The 21454-nt window shown below is 49.9% G+C and overlaps 2 protein-coding genes across 12 annotated transcripts in view; both read left to right on the forward strand.

Annotated features, from left to right (window-relative positions):
- Sntg2 (syntrophin gamma 2) overlaps window positions 1-12801 on the forward strand; it is an 85374-nt gene extending 72573 nt beyond the window's left edge. For all 3 annotated transcript variants that reach the window (XM_004868355.3, XM_087199761.1, XM_021247239.2), the window contains 3 exons: window positions 759-851; window positions 6630-6740; window positions 12536-12801. In XM_004868355.3, coding sequence (XP_004868412.2) covers window positions 759-851; window positions 6630-6740; window positions 12536-12667 — 336 coding nt within the window. In that variant the 3' untranslated portion in view covers window positions 12668-12801. The remainder of the gene's footprint in view (window positions 1-758; window positions 852-6629; window positions 6741-12535) is intronic.
- Window positions 12802-16741: 3940 nt separating this feature from the next.
- The window catches only part of Tpo (thyroid peroxidase), a 28501-nt gene continuing 23788 nt past the window's right edge, over window positions 16742-21454 (forward strand). For 2 of the 9 annotated variants that reach the window (XR_002390398.2, XM_021247256.2), the window contains exons 1-3: window positions 16742-16853; window positions 17099-17284; window positions 18080-18180. Coding sequence is in view for 7 of the 9 variants with exons in the window: in XM_021247256.2 (XP_021102915.2) it covers window positions 16750-16853; window positions 17099-17284; window positions 18080-18180 (391 nt within the window). In the remaining 2 variants the exon portion in view is untranslated. Of the gene's footprint in view, window positions 16854-17098; window positions 17406-18079; window positions 18181-21454 lie in introns of those variants that run through there. The other 7 variants (XR_002390399.2, XM_021247257.2, XM_087199758.1 and 4 more) reach the window with 5 other exon arrangements.

Below are 21454 nucleotides of genomic sequence, written 5' to 3' on the forward strand. Positions count from 1 at the left end.
TGTTTCAAAAGCACTTTTCATTGAACTGTATAAAACGTAATTTCCTTAAACACTAAAAATTAATTTTGAAGATAAATTTTTAAGAAATAACTAGTCTGGAGTTTTTTTTTAAAAAAAATCCACGAATGTTCCTGAGATGATATATAATACCATATGCAACACCACAAAGGTATTTTATTGCTTCTCCTGAAAAAAATAATGAATCAGGAGGGCCTAAGAGAAAGTCAATGAAATATTAAATAGTCCTTAGATTAGATTTATGGGAGTCATTAAAAGACAATTATTGGGTCCCTACCAGACTCTCCTGTTTAATTACACAACTAAGCCTTCGATTACTTTCATCATGAGCGTGAAGCATCATGAAACCCTAGTTGACCTGGTTGTTTTCAGGTACGGTTTGGCAGCAGGTTTATTTTAAGTTCAAATCATCAGTATAACCAGGTTCCCTGAACCTCCGTGGCCCTGGGATCCACCCAGGGTGCAGGAGTGATGTGGGCGTCCCTGGCAGGGCGAGTGTCGTCAGTGCAGTGATGTCTATGCAGACAACTTTTCCAGAGTTGAAGCGCCTGCCTAGTCACAGAGCAAGAAGGGAAAAAGGACTGGCCCACCCCGGTCGGAGACTCTACAGGCCCCAGGGGCCAGGGGTCATCCAGGTTGCACATTAGGCTTGAAAAACTCTTCTGACTAAGGGGGTTCCCGTGGCAACCACCTCATGGAACAAAACTATTAATGTCCTTTCAAAATTAATATTTTTCCAGTCAAAAACATACATGTGCAGCTGGCAAGGAGAGGTGCTGTGTTTCACTGTGGACTTCGCTCTGGGATTCACCTGCTTCGACACCAAGACGAAGGTAAGACTGAGGGGTGCGTTCGCGCTGACACTGGGGACGAGCTTCACAGCTGCCGGGAGCGTTAATGCTGGACAGTGCCCTGAGGCTCCTGCAGGGTGCAGCCTGCACAGACTCTGTCCTCCTCACGTGCAGGCCCTGGGGTTCCCCTGAGCCCTGCGCTGGAGAGGCCACCTGGATGGTGTTCAGTGACCACAGGGTGGAGTTGGGGGAGCAGAAGGTGCAGGGGTGTTTTCTTGAGCCCATCAAGGGAAAGACCCAGGACATTAAAATAAACTCATTGAAAGGAAACAAAGACCAATGCTGGCTTCAAATCTGAGCATCTCTGGTACTGTAAACCAGACCCACAGGCGGTGGGGTGTGGCCAGCACCGGTCCTGGCACCTGGACGCTGCCCCAGAGCCCAGCTTTCCTCGGTCTGAAGATGCCTCTTCGAGGCAGGGAATAGCTGCATCGCCTGCGCCCACCGTATGGCAGACGAGTCAGGGAGATGCTGCAAGATCAGGCCCACGTCCTGTGCTGGAGTCCCGCCAAACCCCTACTTCCTGCCGACCAGGAATGAGCGCAGTGGGAAAGTCCTGTGAGGAATGCTGCGGTCAGCAAACAAAACCTCAACCTGTTGGGCTTGAAGACCTAACCGGCCTTTCAGGCAAGGCCTGTGCTGGGCAGTGCTCGCTCACAGAAGACAGGCGCATCTCAAGTGCTGCAGAGCAGGGGCTCCTGTAGGTGCCTTCTGCAGGACAAGGAATCGGCATGGTGCCAAGCACAGGCTGGTCCACACCGGCTGCATTCCTGGCAGGGGTAAAAGTGCTCTTATTGCCAGGCCGAGGGCTGCCTGCGCCTCTTCTGATTGGCTGCTGTGAATCTCTGGTTTTTACAGAAGTCTGTTCTGTTTGGGGATTTTTCCCACTTCATATGAAGATTCAGTTTGATCTCATGGTACCTGGCATGAGTGACTCCAGTTTGGCTTGGTATTTAGGGCCTCAGGGTGGAACTTCCCCCCAGTTAGTAATCTCAGCCAGGCTTATTGGTGCAGGCCTGTAATCCAGTAATTGGGAGGCTGAGGCAGGAAGATCCAAGTTCAAAGCCAGCCTGGGCTGCATAGTGAGATCCTGTCAAAAAAGAAAGAAAGAAGGAAATGAGAGGAGAGGAGAAGAAAGGAAAAGAAAGGACCCCACCAAAATAGTGCCCTTCCGTAACAGTCACTGAATACCAGCTTGCTTACGAGTGTGCAGCATGTGTGGGATTTCCGCTGCCGGCGTCCTCTGTCCTCACAGCCTGGGTGTAAGCACAGCCTCGGCCTTCGCTGTGATCCTGGGTGCAGCCAGCACTGACGCTGACCCTTCCTCATGAGACCTTGGCCCCCGCTTCTGTCTTCTCTATGGACAGAGCAAAGGCTCCTGTCAGCTCGAGGGCGACCCCTGGGGAGTGTTGGGTGGTATTTGGAGTCCTTTGTACCCTGACTTGTGGGGCATTTCTCATGTGTCAGGGCTTCTGGCGGGGGAGCCCAGAGGTGCTGCTCAGCACGCCAAAGTGCACAGGAAGCCCCCACCCCAGAGATCATTGGACCCAACCTGTGACTATCCCAGAGGCTGAGAAACCCTGAGCTAGATCAGGAAGTTGCTTCCTCTCCAGATTTCTGGGACTAGAATATTCCCAAAGGCCATTATTATTTTACTTCCAGGGAAATTGTTAGGTGTTTCCCATTAGGGATACACACAGTATTTACAGTACTAACATGGGATTTACTGCGCTCACATGCACCAGATAATCATCACCTCACTGGTACATTGCACTGTGAAATCAGGCCATTTGTGTGCTATTTCTGAGCCACAGCTAACTCAGGCCTGGCAGCACTACTCATTAGCCCATGTTGCGGCTCATCTAGATGCCCCCCACCCCAAGCCTCATTCGGTTATAGGGCTTTTTCAGAGGTGACTGGATCTAGGGTGTGTGATGCTGGGATTTATTCCTGGTGCCATACTAGAATTAAGGGTTTGGGTGCTGCCCACCCTAACTAGCCTGGATAAGATGAAGGGGCAGAAAGACACTGTTAAGGCCCCGTGTTGCTTTTGCTACCTTGTGGGGACTGCCAGCTGTTTCTCCTCTGTGACACGCCCCTGCCAAGCCACCCTGCCTTGCAGCCAGCCGACTGTAGACTGAAACCTCCACAAACTGTGAGCTAAATAAATCTTTCCCCTTTAACTTTGGCTGTTGGGTATTTTGTCTCAGCAACGAGGAAAGTAACTAAGATAGCCTGTAAAAAACAACTTGTAGCTGGGGTGCAGCTGTGAGGCACAGTGCTTGTTTAGCACATGGGAAGGCTCTGGGTTTGAGCCCCAGCACCATGGAAACACATACATAATCCAGATGACCCAAGTCATCTGATCTTGACTGTTACCCAGATTTTCATGCTGGGTGTCTACGTAGATCTAACCTCAGATACACACATAGGTTCCAATCTCAAAATTCTCCATCTCTAAGCCTGCCAGAGAAAGACGATCAATTATTTCCAAGCACCAGTTCATTCACCATCCATTGTCTATGTTCGACACCAACAGAGAGAAATTAAGCAGGAAAAGAATCATGTCTCGCCATGGAAATGTTTCCTGCACCCACACAACAAATGAGAAGACATTCACTAATCCCTAGATTGGAAATATCTTAACATCACTAAACAGGAATGAACTAGAACTAGGTTCCAGCTGCTGGAAATGAGGGGCATTGCTGCCCCGAGGAGGACTGTCCCCTCCTCATCCAGCTGGGCGTTGGGACAGTAGCTTTGCAGCTTCTCTTGCTCTCTCTGTTTGGTGCTACCAGATGTCCTGTTTCTGTCATAATTAAACCAAAGCAAGAGAGAAGCCAGGAGCAGAGAGGGAGTGGCGAAGGAAGGCAGGAAGGCTGGTGCGTGGACTTCGGCCACCATGTGACGACAATGAAGAAGAGATGGAAAGACAGAAGAGCTCGATTCCCCAGGGCGAAGCACAGCTCATGCAGACCCTGAAGCAAAGAAAGATTTGCCATATTTTCTGACTGCTTGGGGACATTCTGAAAAAAGAGACTCACTTCTCAATGTTGCCTTCTATTCCAGATTTTCTTCCTCTCTGGATGAATGCTCCCCACCAATGGCAGCAAGATTGCGACTCCATGGGCTGGGGATTTAGCTCAGTGGTTCCGGCGATTGCCTCCCAAGTGCAAGGCCCTAAGTTCGATCCCTGGTACCAAAAAAAAAAAAGATCGCAACTCCAGAGCCAGGGTGGGTGGTTGGACCATCACAGCCCTTGGAGCTGGCTCAACACTCCCGGAGCCTGGTCCCTCACTCAGCTAGGACCCCATAATCTCACCGCTGAGTCAAGGCTTATGGGGTGAAACAGAAAGACCAGTTTGGGAGGAAAAAGGAAAAGGAATTGACTTTCTTTCTTTTTTTTTTTCTTTTGGTACCAGGGATTGAACTCAGGATCTTGTGCTTGTGAGGCAGGCGGCAGAACCACTGAGCTAAAATCCCTGGCCCCAGGAATTGACTTTCTTGTAGGAAAGGAAGACTTGGTTTGCTTAAGTGGTCGGAATGGAATGGAAGGGTTTTGCATACTCCCCAGGAAACACTGGGAAGGGAAAGCTGCTTGAATCAGGAGCTCCTGCTCCCAAGCACCAATTCAAACCTCACTTCCTGTCGTCAGTACTTTACTTTATTTTATTTTATTTATTTATTTTTGGTACCAGGGATCAAACTTGGGTCCTTGCGCTTGTGCAGCAGGCGGTGAAACCGCTGAGCTAAATCCCTGGCCCTCATCAGTACTTTAAAAATGCACCTTTGTTACAAGAGAAGTGAGCACTGACGGTCATCTTTAACAACACCTGTAATCACAGTGTAAACATTAGCATGCTTCACATAATCCATGTGTATCTACAAGCCTGTCCTTTAATTCTCCAAACCTCAGAAATGTTTTCCTGTCTTCTGAGATTGAGAACTAAATTCAGGACCCCTCCAGCCTTTCCTCATCCGATGGGATGTGCACACACCCACCCATGTCTCCGGAGACCCAGTCCTCTTTTAAGAAGGGTTCAGGTCTTGAAATTAAACTGCTAACCAGACCTTTTCTAGGCAAAACGTGCAGAAATTACACCCACGGTGGAAATGACGGAAAAAGGAAAAATTTTTCTTTTTCTAAGAAAATCCCTTTCTAATCATCACATGGAAGGAAGCTTTGGGGAGAGTGGAAACAGACCGTTCCTGGCATAGGCAGACAAGTGGCTGAGAGTGCTTTCCTCCCAGGGCACGCGGCTCAGGAAGGGGCGGAAGGCAGGAGCCTGTCACCCACACCAAGGCTGCCCTCTGCACCTGGACCGCTTCGTAGTGCACCCAGATCAGGAGGAGCTGGTGGAAGTTCTGTCTTTCATCGTGGACCAGGGGTGTGGAATACAATTAGCACTTTATTATGCAATGGAACTGGGTGAGGGTCCTCAGAAGAAAGAGTTTTTCTCAAAGCAGTCGACACTGAGGAGTCACCTAAAACTCTCATTCTGGAACACCTTGGGAAACTGATATGCAAATAGACGAGTCTCTCACAGGTATCTTTGCCCTTTTTTGTAGAACATATTTGTAACAGTTGCTTAAAGATGCTGAGTTATGTTATTCCCGGGATTTCATCCTGGTAGGAGAAGACCACTCTCAAGACTTTTCCTCCATAATCTAGTTTGAGCCCTGTACGGTTGCTATTGTTCCCAGAGTGCTTTGGGTGTTGGTGTTTTGCGAGGAGTGTGGGAAACCAGCACACCCAGGACTTCTCCCACTTCTGTCCCTGACATCCTGGTGACCATGGGTTCCCCCCGGGAAGCCAGAAAGCAGACAGCCCTGAACACAGTGGGGAGTTAACTGGGTCAGAGGCCCAGTTCCAGCCTTTCTCAGCCTTCAGACTGCTCCAAGGCCTTGGGACGGGACCTGTGTGCACCACAGCGGAGGCTCTGGGTGTAGAGCCTTCTTTCTTCTGACAGTAGTACAAAGGGTCAGTGGTCCTGTGATTCAGGGTCTACGAACCATCTCCCTTTGTCCACCCTCCTGTCATTTGTGACACTTTGAGGAAAATACATTCATTATTTCCTAAAAAATGCTTTTCCTAGAAATTCAGCCTATTCCTTGCTAAAAATAATTGCCTTTTCCTATCAGGATTTTCCTGAGAAAAGATTTTTTATAGTAAAATATGGATAAAGGCTATCTTTTAGAGAAGACACCACTAAGTGGTTATTTGCCACAGCCTCTTTTGATGAGAGTAGAAATTTAGAGAGTGCATTTCACCTGTAAAACATCTCAGCCACCATGTAACTTTTGCAGTGGTTTCAGAGGCAGTGCGAACCATGTGTCTCGTGCTGCTTCTCAAAGCCTGAGCTGGCAGGATGGCTGGGAGCCACGGCCCAGGTGGGGTTGGTCAGAACCAAGTCCTCCTTTTGTCTCCCACCTGTCTCCCACAGCTCTACCAGGCCCAGGCCTGACAGTGGGTGTTTCGAGAAAAGGATGAGAGTCTTAGGATGCTTTCAGGAAGGGGTGGGTAGAGGAATGAGGACTACAGACGGTAATGCGTCCTTGAGACCTGGGGCTGGTGTGGGGACTGAGGAGCAGATGGTGCAGACAGCAGTGGCAGCAGACGGATCCTGGACGCCTTCGAATTCAGGGGCAGACCAGATGGCTACAGAGGATGGCATTTATCTATCGGCTTCTTAACCATTCACAGATGTTTACTGAATAATGAGCTCTCCCTCGGGAATAACTAATTCCATTCCTTTACAGAATGTGCTATGGAGATTTAAGTTCTCCCAGCTGAAAGGGTCTTCAGATGACGGGAACACTCGAGTGAAGCTGCTATTTCAGAACCCAGACACCAAGCAAATTGAGACAAAGGTAGGGAACTGTTTACCCTGTGCATTGACACATGTGAACAGTAAATGTGCAAATATCCACGAGGGTGTGAATGTGCTTGTCCGGAAGCATGAGTCCTCCTTGTCTGTGGCATCGGGAACAGACCTCTCCTTCCATCCAGAGGACTTAGATGTGACTTTCCGTTCACTGAATGGTGATGTCATCTCACTACCAGCAGATACCGGGGACAGGGATGAGGCGCAGAGAGTGGAACCCTGGGCAGGCAGGGGACCGAGGGAGAGGCTTGCAGCCATTCGTATTTGGGGTTTCACCAGCACTGACCTCACCGCCGAGAGGCAGCTTAGAACTTCCTCCTGGGGTTGGTTTGAGCAGTCAGTTGAGGACTGTGGCAAGGCAGGGCACTGTGGTGTCACCTTTCCTGTGTCACACCTGTCACCCTTCACCTCACTCTGGTGAGGGTGTGGACATCACTGGACGTCACAGGGCCCCCGGTAGCTCCCACAGAGCACTGTTGTCTTCAGTGCACAGCTCTAGAAAGGTCACCCGGCTTGCCTGGCATCTGAAGCGTCCTTCACAGGCCACGCTCACTCGGTTCAGAGGTGTTTCCTGCTCTCAGTGGTCAGCCAAGTTTGGTTGCCCGTGTGCGCTGAAGGGGTGGCAATGTCGGGTACCCTAAAACAGGACAGAGTTGACGTGAGTCCCATTTATTTGCAGCACATCCTTTGAAACAGGATTAACTTCCCTCTGCTGCTGGGTGAGTTTGCAATTCAGTTGGTGAAGGAAGGAAGTTAGGGATCCCACAGCCATGGGTACAGGGCTAAAAGTGAAACAACGTATCGGGACATTTTAGGGAAAAAATGCAAAATTTCAAATGCAACGAATGAGCTTCACATAGACGGGAAGCGAAACAGGTGGATATATCCCAGCAAACCTAAGTCCCGGATGTGTGCCCACCTCATCCGCCTCACCAGACCTCAGACCACCCTCGTTCTCTCTGTGCCACCACAGGGCGTGAGCCGGGGCCCTGGCTAGAGACAAACAGAGAGCTCACCTGGCTGCAGGTAGAGGAAGGACCAGGCTTGCCTACGGGCCCTGGAGGGCTCTGCACAGCGAGGAGCCCTAAGGCCTCAGCACTCTGAGACAGGGAAGACCCCAGGAGGACGGGAGGACTTTCCGTCCTGCCCCAGAGAGGAGAGGGGCCAGAAGGACCAGCTGAGCTTCTGCCTTTGTCACAGCTCACGCTCTCCGCGAGTTACACCCATGAGAATTCTTGAAGTCACTGCTGGATTTAGACAAAGAGCCTGGGGCTGAATTCTAAATTAGGAATGAAAGCCTGCAAAGGTCGGATGTGAGCCCTGTGCTGTCTTTGTAAACAGGAAGATTTTGTTGCTTTGTTCACCAGGAGTTTCAGAGAAAATGATATCTCTGTTAATTGAATTTTCTAGTTAAATGAGTGGTAACCAAGACACTGTGTTTCTTTTTCTGTTTTGTTGAAATCTCTCTGATACTGAGCTGGGACACAGCCTGGGTAAAAAGCCCTGAGGAAAATGTCCAAATGGGAGGGGGCTGAGCCTGAGGCTTTGGGAGCAGGAGTGGAGTGCCGATCCTACCCCACGGCGGCGGTTAGACTCACACACAGACACTCAGTTTAGAACTTGGGCTGGTTTCAAAGGTTCCAATGGCTGGACATTGGAGACTGTAGTATTTCTTACAGTACTTGGTTTGGTTTGTTTGCTTGTTTGTTTTCACCTGTTTCTCCTAAAATAAAGGAGTGTAGAGGCCCTAAGCTGTGTGGTGAAGGATTCGATTTCCTACAGCTCTGTTTCACTGGTTGTGCTCCCTTTGTGACTTTGATCATGAGGACTGGGGTTGGAGGGTGTGGCAGGGGGAAGTGGGCTCCTCTTCAAACCCATGCTCATCTCCACTGCTTTGGGTCTGGGGCTTGCATCGTAAGGTTTTTATGATTTCATTTTTTCCTGAGATGGAGCCTTCAACAGGCAGCTATGCCCAGTTTTTATCTTCAGCAGGAAGTCCAGTAAACATGTGCCCTTAATAAATGTGTTTTAAATGAATAAATTAATGAAAAGTGAGCAGATTAGCACAGAAAGTGCCGCCAAATACATCACAGAAGTTTTATTACATCCTGAGGAGGAAAATATTCCTACCACCCTTACAATGACCTGCTTTAGCCAGTGCGTGCTGTTCATTGCACGTTAAGTTTCTGATGTTCCTGAGCATGTGTCTGTGGGCACACAGTTCGCATTTCTCCCTCCACAGTGAACTCGGAGGACCCTCTGCCGCGAGGACCAGAGCAGGACCTTGTCCAGGTTCCTGGAGTGGAGCAGGACGTATGAAAGGAGCAACAGGGTCAAAGATGTATTTGTTTCGAAGCAGTTTTTTAAACAAGCAAAGCCACTGTCCATGCCACCGGAAGCTTGTCTCTTTTATTTCTTCGCAGGCTTCCTTGTTCCCGTACACTGAGAAGCACTCTGCCTTTCCATACCTTTCTTCCATGTGGCAACCTTACCATAGCAAATGTCAGGTAAAAGGGCTGAAGACCAAGACCAGACCAGGCCACAACAAGCCTTTATTAGGGGAATAGATCTGCCAGGCTGTCTCCGAACAAAGGAGAGACAAAAGCAATATGGCCGGGGCAGGGAGAGTCTTTTATAGAGACTGGGGTGGGGTTTGTAGGGGCTGAGGCGGGGTTGACTGAGGTAGTGACTAGGGAATGGAGGAGCTGGTGATGTCACTAGGTGGTAGGAGGTGAGCGAGTATTAGGTTACTCTCTAGGCGGGAACGGGCATGCTGGGAAGATGAGTTTGTTCTTTGGTGGGAGCAATCATCTTGGCATGACGTCACACAGGGGAAGGGGCAAGGCACGATAGGAAGAGGGCAGCTACTATACATAATAGCTGCTGAGGTGGTGGGAGACCTATCAGCAAAGACTCCATCCCTCCCACTTGGAATGGTCATTGTCTTCATTCCTTCTCACCGTGGGCACAGAAGCACCCCCATCCCACCTGTCCATACATAGGGAGCAGGAACCTCAGATTAGGAGGCAATGTCAGCTGTGCTGGTTTTGTCACTGTGGTGATAGATCACCAAAGCTGGTGGCTGATGGCACATGTTGGTCACCTTACACTTCTCCAAGCTCCTGGGCTGCTGTTGGGGTGTGGGGGGCTGGTTCCTCTTGGACATGCCAGGGGAGGGGCTGTGTCATGTTCTTGGCTGTTCCTGCTTCCAGGGGCTTTGTCACTTGGCTCTGCCCCTGCTGTTCCCATGGAAATCACCCCTCCCTCTCCATCTTCAGGGCCCAGGATCTTGTGTGGGGCCCAGACCCGGATACCCACTCACCCTGCCCTTCAGGCTCCACTTGGCATGTGTTCTTTCCACCAGCCCCCATGGGTGGAGGGCTTCTGAAGGACTTGGCTCGCACCTGCTGGCTTCCAGAGGCCCAGGCATCAGAGAAAAGGATGCCTGCCTCATCCCCTGGCCTTCTACTCACACAATGAAAGGAGGCAAATATCATGTTTTTTCCCTTTTCTTAAGTCAAAGCTGTCCTTAGGGGACACTCTTTCCTGCTCATTACAGAACTGAAGACATAATGCACAGCTGCCTGCTTCTTCCACGTCTGGATAGAGATGGAGCTGGCTGGCTGTTCCGTCAGATTTCTGGATTCCAATGCCATTGCCTGAGATTCTGCATGGGGCTTGGTGTGTGTGCGTGCACATTGCTTTGCTAGCACTTTCCAGGATTTTTCAATGTGCCTTAACTTGCAACACCAGAAATGACTGATGGGCTTTGGAGTTGTTTGTGAATGCTGGTGGCCGCTAGCTTCTTGCTTCAGAATGTCGTGCAGTTATTAGATGCGTCTTGGGGACTTGTAAAGCAGTTTGGATGTGAGACACAGCTATCAAAGCAAACACAGTAGCAATGTTGTGGCTTCTTTTTCCTAAGGGCCACTTCTGCGAAGGCCAGTAATTACTATCTGGAAACACATGCAGTAGTTTGCAAGAACCCTGGGTTTCTTCTGGAAAGTTATTTGGCTTTTCTGTCTCTGGGGAAGAGTCACAATGAATGAAGATTTTGGTGTGGTCTCAGGGTTTGGGGCCCAGCTTGCTTTAACATCAGGCACAGGGGTGGGGAGGTGTGGGCTCCACTGATAACAGGGCAGGTGACAATGCTGACCAAGCCCTGTACATCCTCATGAATGGCCGTAGGCACTGGAGGCTTTGGGGAGGGCACTTCTGCAGATTGCAGACATTTCGTTCATCATCACTGAGAAGCGGTCAAATCAGTGAGCTGGAGGTGCAGCCTGCAAGGTTATGATTCCTTCAGCTTTAGAGCTGCAACCTAAACTGTTGGAAAGAAAAGAGGCCTTCTGTTTCCACGACCAGGAGGGGCAGCTCCAAGCACAGTGGGCCGGACGTCCCCAGCGTCCTTCTTCCCTGTCTTCTGGGTGCTCTCAGCGTGGGTTCCCTTCCTACAAGCTCTCTACCCACAGCAGCAGCCCATCTGTGCCTGGCCTGCCGCAGCTCTGCAGTCACCCTGGCCCCTCCAATGGGACTTTGGCTGGCCTCTGTGTCCTGTGTCCCAGGACAATGCCAAGTCATCTGAGATCTTGCGTCCTTGGGTTACAGCGAGAAGCAGCTCAGAAGGGCTGATGCGGTGTCAGAAGGTGGTCTTGCCTAGCAGTGAGGCCACCCTCCCCCTTTGGCCTGTGTGGACTTGGCAGGGCCCTGCCTCGGACTCCCAGGAGCTCGGCCATGGTACCAGCTCGCCAGGGTGGTTGTCTTCCAGGAACTGACAGCCTTTCCACTGACGTCATCACAGCCGGTTAGCAGCATTTTCGGAAAGTCGGTAAATAGGACGCCAGCCAGTCAGCAGTCCCTGTGAAGGGAAGTGTATCTCTCTTGGTCCCGTTGGAGATTTGTTATCCTGACACAGAAGAGAGACTTTCAGGAGAAAGTGCTCAGAGCCCCTTTTCTGCTGGGTAGGATGGGCAGCAGGATGGACAGGAAGCTTCAAATCCCACCAGCACACAGGGACTGCTTTCCCCAGCAGTGGCTGGACTGCTAGAAGCTGTGTAGCTTTGCTTTGGCTTTGAGATTCTTTGTCACTTTGTTGGTTCCATGTGGGGGCTTCCTGTGGGAAGTTTGTGGGGAAAGGATCACTCCAGTCGGTGTTATTTTGCTCTTGAATAATATGATTTAGCATCTCTAGTTGGGAAGTGAGCATCCAGGGTTTCGTTTGTTTCCCTCCTTCCTCTCTTGGGGTGCGGGCGTCAGCATCTCTTGGGAACCCCCCTTCCCTGTTGGTATGGAAACCAGAGCAGGGGCAGCCAGCTCTCTTTGTGGGTCTCACCCTGGGCTTGCTCAGGCTGTCCTGTCCTTCCAAGTGTGGTCTTGTGCGTGAAGCTTGTGCAGCCAGGGCCAACACAGGGAAACTCTGCCTGGTCACAGATCACAGATGTGCTGTGGTGACGGCCGAGCCACAGTGCCACATGCACGGTGCTGGCAGGAGCTGTGGACCCTGAAATCAGAGCGCAGTCATCAGGGGAGGGTGCAGTAAGGAAGTGTGTGCTGACCTATGCTGGGCTCGAGGAACAAGCATTTCCACTGTCAGAGTCATTTGGAAACACCCGGATGTCCCCAGTACAGCCACGGGGTGGTCACACTGCCCGTTTTCCACTCTCTGTGCACTTTCTCCCTGTTGTCTTTACTCTCTTGGAGAGTCGGTCTCCAAGTCCCCGCGTGAATGTCCCTGCACTGCACCTGTCTGGCTCCTGTAACGCACACCCCCTTCTCCCACAGGAGCTGGAGTTCCAGGACCTCCCAGCCGTGCTGCACTGCGTCCACGCCTTCATGGCCTCCAAAGTGGCCTCCCTGGACCCCGCATTCCCGGACAGCCTCTGCCTTGCCAGAAGACACATGCACAGCAGCTAGGGTGGCTTCAGCTGAGTACCGAGAATTAAACTATTTTCTTAGGACATGAACCTTTCCTGCACAACACTGCACCTTTGCGTGATTTTATAACGAGCCCAGAGTTGTTATACCAATAAAATCGTCATGAGTTTGCAGCCCCGAGTCTCACTTGCTGAATCCAGGCCATCAGATTCCGTGCAGGGACAGCTGTGGGGATGGGAGCGCAACACAACCCCATTAATGTGAATTTTAAATATTTTCCTGCCTCTTTGGATCCAGTGTGTGTTTCAGTTCCCTTGTCTCTTGTGCTGTTTATGACTTGCAAGAAGGGCGCTTTCTATTGTTCTGTTCAGTGCAATTTACAGGGATTCTGAGTTTTCCTTTAAGAGCAGAAATGACGAGTAGGAAAACCAGGGTGAGGGGCTCGTTCTCAGGGCTGCAGACCACGAAGCACAGGAGCTCAGGAAGTGGGTGGTGCCCCCTGATGCCTGGAGTGGAAGCCAAGTGCAGCTGCCCGGGCTGCTGCCCCTGAGGATCTCAGCTGTCAATCCTGGCTCCTACCTCCCACCAGCCTTCCTTATCTGATACAGGGAGAAGGGACTCATTTCTAGCATATGAAATACTTACAATCATTTCTTTTTATGTTTGAAATCACATCCTCTTATTGAGCCACACGTCCATCCGTCTGTGCATGGCCAGCATGCATTTTACATCAGCTCCTCTAAGAATCCCCCCCGCCCCCGGCCCTTTTTATTTTTTATTTTGAGACAGGGTCCTGCTAAGTTCATAAATTGCCCAGGCTGGGCTTGAACTTGTCATCCTCCTGCCTCAGCCTCCCAGAGTGCAGCAATGACAGGTGTGCACCACCAGGCCTGGCTCCTCTTAGTGTATTAAGGCTCCCTCAGGAGCAGCGACTTCAGACCGATGTGTCACGATTGTCTGTGGGCCATCGGTGTCCACAGAGCTGCAGATGCTTATTGTCTCATGTTCACTCCGACTTCTTGTTCCTGGGAATGTCAGCAGCCACAGGGCTGAGGTTTTAGAGAACATTCTCCATGCAAGAGGTCACCTTAGCTGTTCCCACCCTTCACCTCCTTGGGCAGTGGAGATATTCCCACCCGCAAAAGGAACAGATTCTCATTTTCTCCTTGTGCCATGAAGCCACAACCTATTAGAGAGAAGAAACTGGCAATAATTTCATTTTGTTTTTATTTAAAAACTCAGTTTTTCAAAAGTACTATTACCAGATAACAATGAAGAGAATAGTATTTTCCCAGGAAGATCTGATGATAAAGTTTATTTTAATACATACATATGGCAAAAGAAGAATATACAAAATTTAAAAAATTAAAATATATCTAAAGTCTCTTTTTTGGGCACTGTACTACATCCCCAGCCCCCCTGCTTTTTGAAACAGGGTCTCAATAATCATTAAGTTGCCCAGGCAAGGCTTGAACTTGAAATTCTCCAGCCTCAGCCTCCCAAAGTTCTGTGATTACAGGTGTGTACCACCATACCTGGCCAATAGCCATTTCTATTAGGGCTTGAAATACTTCACTCCAGGCTCTCCTTGATTTGAAGGTTTGTGTTGAGAAACCTGCCATGATTCTGATGGGCTTTCCTTTGTAGGTGATTTGTTTCTTTTCTCTAACTGCCTGTAGAATTTTGTTCTTCTGCTGGGTTTCTGGGATCTTGACTATTACATGTCTAGGTGTAGATTTTTTTTGATCATGGCTGGGTGGACTTCTATATGCCTCACTTATCTGTGTGTCCAGTTCTCCACCTCTGTCTGGGAAGTGTTCTACTATTACTTCTGTGAACAGTATTTTTTATGTCAATTGTACTTTCTCCTGTTTTTTCGTGGACTCCTATCAGTCTTATGTTATTCTTCTTTGCATCATCTAGCAGCTGTTGGATTGATTTCTCATGGTCCCTTACTATCTTTAAGAAGTCTCTATTTTCATGGTCCTTAACTGCGATCCTGTCTTCTACAACTGATATTCTGTCTTCAGATTCTCTTAGTCTGCTCTGCATGCTTTCAATGGAGTTTTTAATCTCCCGAATATCTGTTTGAATCTGTTTCATGGTTTCCATTTCTTTCTTATGCGGGGCATTCATGGCTTCCAGCATTTTTCGGATCTCATCTATTTTCTTGTCTGTTTCTGCTCTAGAGCCTCTAATCATGTCTTTCACTCTACTCACCATCTCTGTATTTATCTGGGAGATTATTTCTGCTTTGAATTTTTCTAGAGCCTCATATATCAGCTTTGCCACTTCCTGTGCTATCAGTTCAGGGTGTCCAGGTGGTTGATTATCTGACTTTTCCACTCATTTCCCCCAGAATTTCCTTTTTGTGGTGTGGAAGCCTATGTTTGTGTCTTGATTAAATGTCTTCTCAGTTTTGTTTTTGGTACTGTCCTCGGTTTAATTCCTGGGTTGATATTTCAAAATTGCTTAATGCAGGTATCTTTGTTGCTTGTGTTTAAAACCCTTGTGGAATGATTGCTTTTCAGAGGTGTCTTCCAAATATGGCTTGTGTTTAGGTTTCGAGGCTCTAATGACTCTGAGGCTATTTTATTTTCCTTATGCCAGGAAGGAAAACTGATTAGATCAATCACAACATGTTAGGCCAAATGTTACAATCAGCAATACCATAGCATCAAGCACAGTTTAGAAAATGACAATTCGTGGTAGTTATTAATCTATCACATTCAACTTTGTGAAGTATAATCCCCTGTGCCTCTGAAGTGTGGGGCCAGGTAGCAGAAGAGCTGGAAGGCGGGGCAGGGTGGGGGGATGGAATTGGGTGCCTAAGTGGAGCACCAAGCCGCTCCTGGGACCTCACCGTGCTGTGGGCAGGAACCCCAATAGTCATTTCTAATAAAAATAAGATAGGTGACCAGACCCCCACTTTCTATCCTTTGCATACCAAGTCCATGCTCACCAGGTTCCTCATACAACATAGGCATGCTGGTGCACACTTGTAATGCTAGCATTCCAGGAGGCTGAGGCAGGAGGATCACAAGTTCCAGCACAACCTGGACAACTTCGTGATAACTGAGACTGCAGGGTGTGCTCTCCACACGCACCTGCCAGAGCTCTGTTTCTCTTCATGCGGATGTTGATGAGCCCTCTGCCCTCATTACTTCCCAGATACCCTAGGAGGGTGCTCAGGGTGCCAGGCACCTTGCTAAATCCCAGCAGTCATCACACGTGGCTCTCAGACTGACTAAGACCTGTGCTTGGCACATGGCTGGGAATGTAGGCCCACTGCCCAAGCTGAGGAGGCCTTGTCCCAGAGGAGACGAGGGCCCTGCCTGGTGCTCACTGTGAATGGGAAACTCTCGGAAAGCCTTTCCGAAGCATAAATCTCCAATTGCATTCCCAGCCAACAGAGCAGGCAGGTTGCTTTGTGTCTGTTTTTCTAACAAAAGCTGTAGTGTCTTCTGTGATTTGTCCCAAGAATGTCATGTTTACTTTTTTTTGGTACCAGGGATCGAACTTGGGACCTTACGCTTGCGAGGCAGGCACCGGAACCACTGAGCTAAATCTCTGGCCCAAGTTTACTTTTTACAAGTCTCCCCAGCTCTTCCCTCTCAGGTTGTACAGCGGCCTGACAGGTGGATGAGGGAGTCCAGAACAGTCCAGGGTGCCTGCTCCTGTCCCTGCAAGCACTGGGGCCTCAATGGCCAGTAGAAAACAGTTTATCAGAAAACACGATGTTCCTCTACAGCCACTGACATTTCCACCACAGGGAGCCACTCAAATTCAGTAAAAACAAGGATAATTATGCAACCTCCTTGTCTCTCAGGTCAAGGGCGATTATGTTGGTTTGAAACCCCCATCTTCAGGGCCAATTGTTCTAGAACTCCAAAAGCACCCCACACACGCAGAGGTAGAAACCCACAAATGAAGAGTTAGATTCCCATGGTCACGAGGACCCGGGTCTGGGCTCTGTTTCTCCTGTGGCTGTGTGCCGGGGACATGCTGGGTCCTCCTCAAGAGTGTGACAGGCAAGGCAGTGATCTGGAGCCACTCAAGAGCTCCAGAGAGGACTGACGCGTCCTTTCTGCTCTGTGGAGCAACGAAGAGGTGCACTAGGTATGAGTCATCTGACGTCGAACCGAAGGATCTTTCTCCACAAGTCGAGGTTGTCCTTGGACCACGCAATGGCCCCACGCCAGCCATGGAGGCTCCGAAGGCCCAGGTGTGTGAGAGAGGGTGGCACTGGGGTCCCAAGGGCTTGGGTGCTCAGTCCCGGCCGGGACGCTAGGGCCATGGCGGGGTGCAGGGCAGCACCCAGTCCATTTGGCACTGGCAGATTCGTGTCTTTCTCCTACAGTGTGTAACTCCGAGAGGTCAGAGAGGACGCTGCAGGGGTCTGAGGGGTGGCTCTGTAATGGTGCCCTGTTTCTCCCTGCATAGATTTTCTTTCCTGTCTAACTCATGCAGTGAGGCTGCGAGTGCTGTTGACCTCAGCGGTGTGGCACCTTCTCCCCGCCCCACGGGGATGGGCAGCCTGGTGCCAGGGACACCCGAGTGCATTCTGTGGCTGCCCCACCTCCTGTCGGCTGGAGTGGACGTCAGCACAGAGCCCGGGTCCAGGTGCCATGACCCTGTGACTGAGTTCCGAGCACAGTGAGTCCACACCCAGGAGTCAGGCTGCCACAGCGCCCACCTGAGCACACTGTCTCTGTTGCTGTGAAGCAGGAAAGGTCAGGCTGCAAAGCTCTGGGTTTTCATTTCCTGAGAGAAATCTGTAAGTGGGACCCCACAGTGGTCCTCAGGAGGCCTTCTCAGGGCTGAGGGACAAGTAGGTGTCCTTCTCCCAGGGAGCTGTGCCTCCAGGGCTTCAGGGAGCCGAGCTAGGCCAGCCTGACAGCGCCTGTTCTGGGGATGTGCGCCCCTCCAGTGCCCTGTGGAGCAAGCCTGGAGTTCAAAGCCAGCTGCAGAGTCTGAGGGGACAAGAGCAAAGATTTGGAAAGCAGAAAGGATGGAATCTTCTGCTTTTTCTCACAGCTCTGCACTTCTGAAATCACTTTACGAGACTAGGAATGCTTTAAGAAACTCAGTAAGGGGTTGGGGATTTGATTTACCACTTTTATAAACACTAAACTCTTAATATGAGTCATCTGTCCCTCGTGGATCTGTCAGGAGAAATAGATTCTTTTTTTCCCAGTCATTGTTCCCAGTAACATCTCACTATGTGACATGACTGCGGATTAGAGTGGGTTGTTACTGAGATAATCTGGCAACAGGGCTTTGAGACAAGGAAGTGCAGCTTCTGGGTGGTGCCAACCCAAGAGCCTGCCTGAGTCCCCTGATGCAGAGTGCACCCCCGAGCGAGGGCCAGGCTCCTCAGAAGCCGCGGCAGGGCTGGTCCCTGGCTGGCCTCATGCAACTGTTGAGAGCTTGGTCCCTGTGCCGTTCCAGCCTCGGGATGAGGAAGCCTGTGGTGGTAGCCATCAAACTGGTGGTGCTCTGTGCTGGAGTTCTCCTCCCTTTCATCTTGAGAGGCAGAGGACTCCTCTGGGGTAAGTAGCAATAAAATACAAACCTTTGGCCTTATCAAGAAAGTTATATTTCCCACTTGCAAACAGAAAGTGTAGTGGTAGCTCCTGACAGCTCCTTAGGACCCTTTTATTACATGTTCTATTTCTGTTTGGTTTGGTTTGGTTGCTTGAGACCAAAGAGTCTCCCTTTGTAGCCCAGGCTGCCCTTGAACTCATGGCTATCCTCCTGCCTCAGCCTCCCAAGTGCTGGGATTACAGGCATGCACCACTACACCTGGCTTAGTGCATGCTTTGGTATGCCTTTCAAAGAGAAAAATGTCATTCTTATATTTAGAAGGATTAAAATAAAATTCTGAAGAACTGTTTTTTCTGTGATTGCAGAACGAAACAATTTCATCTTTACCCATTCATATACTTGAATATTTTCCATTGTATTTTTGTTCCTTCTCTATGAAACTCTTTTCCATTCACTAACATCTGTGATATATTTTTAGAATCAGTGTGCTATAATTCTAGATTAGGCTGAGCATGCTACTGAGATACATTGGTTAAAATAATTACTCTTTGCTTTAAAAAGTCACAAGTTCTGAAAATGAGCTTTCCTCAGGCTGAATGCTGGCAGGGCGCCGGCCTCCTGCAGGGCTGCACGAGGTCCAGTCACTTTGCTCCTGACTCCCAGCCCTGGCTCCTGCCCCTAAAGTGCATTGTACAGCATTTATAATGACACTGCAACCTGTCCTTCCACTGGGATATTTTGAAGCTGCCTCAGTATTTACTTCATAAAGCTCTAATTCAGAAAGTAGATTTGTTTCCCGGTGTTTCAATTGTGTATTTTTTACTATAAGGAGTTTTTATTTATTTACTCATTTTTTACCGCTTGACAGCAAATCGTTAGCTCATTTGGGACAGCATACATAGACTCCTGACAACCCTTCTCAGAAACATTCTCATCAGCTATGTTGCACCACAGCTCGAGCTGCTGGGTGATTCTGCATGTTGGGGTTCACAGCACCTGTATCTCAGGCTTGGGGCGTCCCCTCACTTGCAGAGCCAGCTCAGGATGATGCCCCACCCCAGGGTCCAAGTACAAAGAGAAAAAAAACTCAGCACCTGAAACTCCACAATAAAAATATATGAAAATGAAAAATAAATATTCCCCTTTCCCCAGAAAGCCTGTGCACGGGCCCCAGAAAAATGTGGCGCAAGTTCCTTCTGGAAGACCCCATCAGAGCAGGGCAGGGAAGCACTATGCCCCGTGTTCATCCACACAGCCTGAGATGTATTTCTAGTGTTTGTGCAGATTCCAGATCTATGTGCAGTTCGGGTAGCAAATGCTCCTGCAGGTTGCAGCTGAGAAGAGAACATAAGACACAAGACAATGGAGCAGGGGTGCTGGCTGCAGACAGGAAATGTGGGCCCAGCCCAAGTGTAGATTTGTTTAGAAAGGAAAGTCAGCAGGCGCCTTCCACTTCACTGGATTTCAGCAAACAGATGATCAGAACCAGGTCCTAAACTTGGCTCTGAGCACTTGGTTTGCTCAGAGTCAGCCAAGGGTAAACCAGGAGCGGGCGATGTGTGGTTTGGGACAGTGAAGATTTGTGCTTTCTTTTTGGTTTTGTTTCATTTCCTTTGCTGTGTTTATCTAAACACTTGTGGAGCTGGGTAACTTCCTTCTTTTTCCTGAAATGTAGGATCTTCTTGCTGATGGCAACCTGGATTCCTTCTCTTTCATGTGTCGTGGGTAGAACTGGGGGAACTTTTGGGGGTCACTGCTCCCTAAAAGAGCAGAAACAACCTCCAACCGGTGCAGTCCCCCATGGAGAGCCAGGAGCTGGGGCAGCGTGCCCCGGGCTGGGAATGGAGTCAGCTGCCTCGCTGGAGCTTCATGCTCAGTTCTGAAGAAAGTTGAAGAGTTTGGGGTCCAGCTCTCTCTGGAAGACCCCTCCCCGCCAGTGTCTCTGCTCTGGCAGGACCTCGGGGGGCCAGGCTAAGCAGAAGCAACACTAGAGGCAGGGACATAGGCCAGGGCAGAGCAAGATGCCATGGGCTCGGAAGAGCAGTTCAAGGTGAAGACGGATGTTTGGGAGGGGTGAGACAGGTGACCCCTGGAGGAGGGGACAGGGAGAGGGCGCAGGAGGCTGAGACACAGCCCAGCACCCTGAGCTCGAAGCCCTTGCTGACCCCAAATCTGCACAAGCTTCCCGTGCTGACCACACTGAGCACATGGCAGGGCTGGGGTTGCTGGGTCTCTGGTCGCCAGGTCTCCGAGGTGGGATTCAAACCTAGGCCTCCCTGCCAGAAGAAAGTTAGGGGCCCCCCACCCTGCCCTGGAAGTGATGAGTGAATTTGGCAAAAAAAGGGGCCACAGCTGACTTCAGAAGCAGCAACTCCTGGGCAGTAGGGGAGCCACTGGTGTCGAGGACCAGGAGGAAAGCGAGCAGGATTCCCGTACGCTCCCCTCACTGGGCGGGCGTCCTCACTCAACCTGGGGATGAGTCCCAGACTCACAGCTTCCGCCTCCACCTCTTCTTGTGCTGACATCACCAGCAGGCATTTAGGAAGAGGCTGCCGGGTCACCCGGCCCTGCTGGGCTGTCACCCTGGCTTAACGTGTTCTCTGGAATGCCGCTACGTTGTGCCACTGAATTCCAGAAATGTCGAAGTTTGCCTTTTCTATTCCTTCTTTTCCCCTTCCTTCCTTCCTTCCTTCCTTCCTTCCTCCATCCTACCTTCCTCCCTCTGTCCCTTCCTTCCCATCTGTACTGCAGACTGAACACAGGACCTTTGCACTAAACTACACCCCCAGCCCATTTTTTATTTTTATTTTGACACAGGATCATGTACCGTTAATAAATTGCCTAGGCTGGGTTCAAGCTCAAAATCTTCCTGCCTCAGCCTCCCAGAGTGCTGGGATTTGCAGGCCTACTCCACCCCGCCTGGCTGAAATTTATCTTTTCAAAAGTAGTTTTATTTCTATGTAAACACGTAACGCTCATACCATTTGGACAGTCCATTTACTTGTACTTGTTCTTTCAGTGAAGTACTGGTTAGAGAAAAGCTAAGCTAGTGATGGAGGGCAGGCGCATCTGCAGAGGTCCCTGTCACCCTCCTGCCACTTGTCTGGACCAAGATGGGCCTTGACCTACCAGACAGTCTGAGCGCCGGCAAAATGAAATCCAGTGACAGTGATCTCAGACACAAACATATTTGAAGAATTCATCCTGAGTTAAGCGCACAACCAGGAGGCAGACACTGTTGTGAACTTTATTGGTGGGTCAGATAATGGAAATATTCGG

This window comes from Heterocephalus glaber, unplaced genomic scaffold (assembly GCF_053883595.1).
Source record: "Heterocephalus glaber isolate CG9 unplaced genomic scaffold, H.glaber_assembly_v1.0 deba00001724, whole genome shotgun sequence".
NCBI lineage: Eukaryota > Metazoa > Chordata > Mammalia > Rodentia > Bathyergidae > Heterocephalus > Heterocephalus glaber.